The sequence below is a fragment of the Beta vulgaris genome, chromosome 4 (assembly GCF_026745355.1).
Source record: "Beta vulgaris subsp. vulgaris cultivar EL10 chromosome 4, EL10.2, whole genome shotgun sequence".
Taxonomy (NCBI): domain Eukaryota; kingdom Viridiplantae; phylum Streptophyta; class Magnoliopsida; order Caryophyllales; family Amaranthaceae; genus Beta; species Beta vulgaris.
The window spans coordinates 4,780,222-4,784,120 of NC_079205.1; the positions used below are offsets into that span (position 1 = coordinate 4,780,222).

General features: G+C 32.8%; 1 protein-coding gene across 1 annotated transcript; it reads left to right on the top strand.

Moving 5' to 3' along the window:
- Positions 1-691, top strand: LOC104907023 (hypothetical protein). The gene is made up of 2 exons (XM_010695871.3): positions 1-159; positions 299-691. Exons 1-2 carry the CDS (start codon positions 90-92, stop codon positions 586-588), a joined length of 360 nt encoding a protein of 119 aa, XP_010694173.2. The 5' UTR covers positions 1-89; the 3' UTR covers positions 589-691.
- Positions 692-3,899: the final 3,208 nt, after the last annotated feature.

A 3,899-nucleotide genomic window follows, 5' to 3' on the forward strand; every position in this document is an offset into this window, starting at 1 on the left:
TCAACTACTATAAATAATACCGAACTCTTAGACTTTCCATCATCAGATTTTACCTTATCCTGAAAAAGAAAAAAAAAACCATATTTCAAATGGCGAGAACTACCCTATCAACCTTCATCATGATGGCCTTTGTGTTAGCTGTTTTCCTCAACATTTCAGGTAAATTTCTAAATCCTGCAACTCCATCTATTAACCCCTATCCCGTTGACTTTATTTTATAAAAAGAATAAAGTCATAAGACATCTACAATAGAAATCAGTTTAAATATGTTTGACGAGCTGTTTTCAAATTAGAATAGCCCCTGCGATTGCTGTTGACGATACATGTAAGACGGGTGGCGAGTTTTGCGGAGGCATAGTTGGATTTCAATGTTGTGAAGGATTAGACTGCATTCTTGAAGGTGATTTTCCTGATGCGGGTGGAGAATGTAAGCCAACAAGCACATGTCCGACTGTTGGTCAATTTTGTGGCGGTATAATTGGAATTCAATGCTGCAAAGGACTAGCATGTGTGCTTGAAGATGAATCCGCGGATGCAGGTGGAACATGTACGTATACGAAGCCCGGCAAGCCCCTAAAAACCAAGTGATTAAAACGCTAGTCGCTAGTTTCCACTGAATATGGAACGAAGTGCTTCTAATGTTTTTAAGTTGCATCTGTAATTCTCTTTGTTATAAAATAAATTTACTCAATGTGGATCTGTCTAGTTTCGAATTTCAATCAAGGAATTCGGAAAATATCGGTGCATTTTTATAAAGTGGACAAAAGTCGCTCAAGTACTTCTTCTCCTATTTATTCTGCAAAATATTCATGTGTTTAACACGACTCCATTCAAGCACAATTTGGGCCACCAATTCCAATAATAGTCGTGACTCGTGTGCAACCTGATTGATTGGGTCTCTTCGGAAATTTGACAAGCTATTGTAATCTGCTATAGATGTTGTGCCCAATTCGGAAGCCAAATTACATAGGTTTGGTGCGCAACAATTTTTAGGGTCGATTAGTTTAGCATGATGCTTCATTGCTTTGTACCAAAACAAGAGACACTTAGAATTTGTGAGAAGATTGCACCAACGACGCGTTAATTTTTACAACGCAGCTTTTGTTGGAGACAATTTTAGAAAAATCTAGATATTGGAAAAATTAAAATATTAGATGGTACGTAAGAGTTGAAGTACAAAGTGACACTCAAGACGGGGAGGTGAATTGATTGACAAACACTAATCGGAGATATTTAATAATCCTAATTTTATATTTCTAATTTTAGCACAAAGTTCTAATATGTTAATTACATTGCACACATACGAATTTAATATAACTTGATCTAAGCTTGCTTGTATTTAAATCATCCACTCTTGATAACTCGATCATTGTTACAAATAATCATGTTATAACATAGGGTGTTTAGCATCATCAAAAAATTCATAGTTCAAAACACAACAGTAACGACGATGTAGAAAAGAAAAGAAAAGAAAAGGAGAAGGTTAAGCAAATGACGAGAAAATATCCAAGGAAAGTCTCGGCGTATGACAACTATAAATAAGTGCATGGAGCAATTAGATTGTTATGTAGAAAACAAAAGGTGTTTTACAACGGTGTCAAGAAACAAGAGTTCTCACCATATAAGTTGCTATATGAGCCCAACTTAAACAGTTCCATATAGGGGTGTTTATCGAGCGAGCAGAGCCCGAATAGCATTGGGCTCGACTCGAGCTCGTTTAACCTTTCATGGGTCGGCTCGACTCGTGAGCTTGAGGGAGCCGAGCTTCGCTCGAGCTCGTGATTAGAATTTGCGGCTCGAGCTCGGCTCGTGTGCTCGTTTAGGCTCGGCCTTCGAGAGTTACTCTGTTTTGTTTTCTTTTTCTTTTAATTATTTTTACCTTTTCTTTTTATCTTTCTTCTATTATAAACCTTAGTTAATATCTTAAAAGAAATACTTAATATAATTTTTAATATATATAAATAATTTTTTAATATATAAACAATTTTTTAATATAAAATATCTTCTTAAGTATAAAATACTAAATTAAACGAGTTATTTATGAGCTTTACGAGCCCAGCTTTGCCTAGCTCGGCTCGGCTCGTTTAAGTCTCGAGCCGAGCTTTGACCAAACCGAGCCCGATCGAGCTGCTCGTGAGCTTGTTAGGCTCATTATCACCCCTAGTTCCATATATCTCTATTATATAAGTGAAGGGGAGGAAGATGATGTCCCCTCTTAAAAAGTCTAATATATCCTTAATGAATTTAAATTATCATATATATTAAATAATCTTTTTTCCCTCCTACTTGCCATATATATTGAACAAGTTAATAACGGAGTTGAATTTGAAATTTCAATTAAATATTAAATTAAGGAGAATGATTTCCTCTTCTTACCTATGTGTGAAAAACTCTATTAAAAAATTAGAATGACAATATAACTTGATTGACACAATTTGAATTTCATATTAGTAATTATACTCATAATATTTCAAAACCTAAATGTTGATTATTCTTCAGTAATCTCTATTATATAAATCAAACTCTTTTCGACAACTGAACCCGATACACAAATTTTCCACTTTATTTGAGCACAAACTTTCTTCTACTGTATATTTCTTTCTCTCGATAATATATTTGAATAATGGTGAACAAATAACTACATTAACCAATGAAGCATTCATTTAAGAAAAAAATAGTTTAAAAATTAATAATAATTATAAATATATTTTCAAATCAAATTTTTTCTAACACTGATCTTTAATAAGTAACTGAGAAAATCAAAAAACTTAACTGGACACGCACGCATAGCGTGCTAAAAATTCTAGTAGTTAGTAAGGATGAGCCATGATGAGCTTATCTTAGATATATAAAAATATGAGAAAGTTGTGAGACATGAGCTGACACAATAAAATATAAGAGTTGTTTTTGTACAGATGTGGAACAAATATCCTATCAAAATATACTATTTGTACAGTTTTTGATGTAATCAATACTTATTTGCAATTTATGAAATCATATTTGAGGGTCCGGTACAATTTCGCGTGCACGTTAAAATTTTTATCAGCTCTTAGCTATGAACTTTCGCACCATGTCAATGGTGTTACTTCTCACAAACCTTTAAGTAGCAGATAATAATACTCCTTTTGCATTTTTAGTTTGCCTGTTTTAACTGTGCATGTTTGCCGATTGATGCACATTTTTTACCTTAAATTTCTTTTTTTACACATTAGGAAAAATTATAACAATATTAATAAAGTACTCATTAAAATGAATCATCTAAACCCTTACATTCGACTATAATTTTTCTTATATATTGAGAAGAATATATAACAAATCTCTCTAATTGTAAAAAGTGTCAAAATTATAAGTAAGCAAACTAAAAGAAACGGAGGAATTACGATAGTGGCCGTGGGAAATATCTTCGTTTTCAATCTTTGCCTTTCACTAGAACAGATGTGAAATATACTACTCCCTCCGTTTCACAATATAAGGCACGCACGATGTTCGAGGTCGAACTTTGACCGTTAATTACTCTCAATTTATGTTGATATAAAATTTTTAAATATAATATTATTATAGTATTTTTCAAGACGAATCCAACGGTATAATTTTTATTTATCATATTTGAGAGATATTTGTGGTCAAAGCAAATTTTCGTAAAGCGTAAATGGCTTATATTTTGAAACAGAGGGAGTATATGTTTACTATCATTTCACCGTCTTTTCGTATCTTCTTTTCCTTATTAAAAATATTTCATTTCTACCGTTTATTATTTCTGGGGTGAAAATCGATAAATTAGCAAAGACATGGATTAAGTCTGATATCATCCCAATATTAAATGCTCAAACAAAAACTAGGGCTTATGATGCAGTGTATGCTTATGGAAAGCCGGATGCTCAAATTTGAAGAAAGAAAAT

What these genes read in the sequence shown, in the direction of transcription:
- LOC104907023 (XM_010695871.3), top strand. Translation starts at nt 90, where the DNA reads ATGGCGAGAACTACCCTATCAACCTTCATCATGATGGCCTTTGTGTTA. An exon ending in TGTTTTCCTCAACATTTCAG is followed by an intron (nt 160 to 298) that starts GTAAATTTCTAA and finishes AAATTAGAATAG; the next exon opens with CCCCTGCGATTGCTGTTGAC.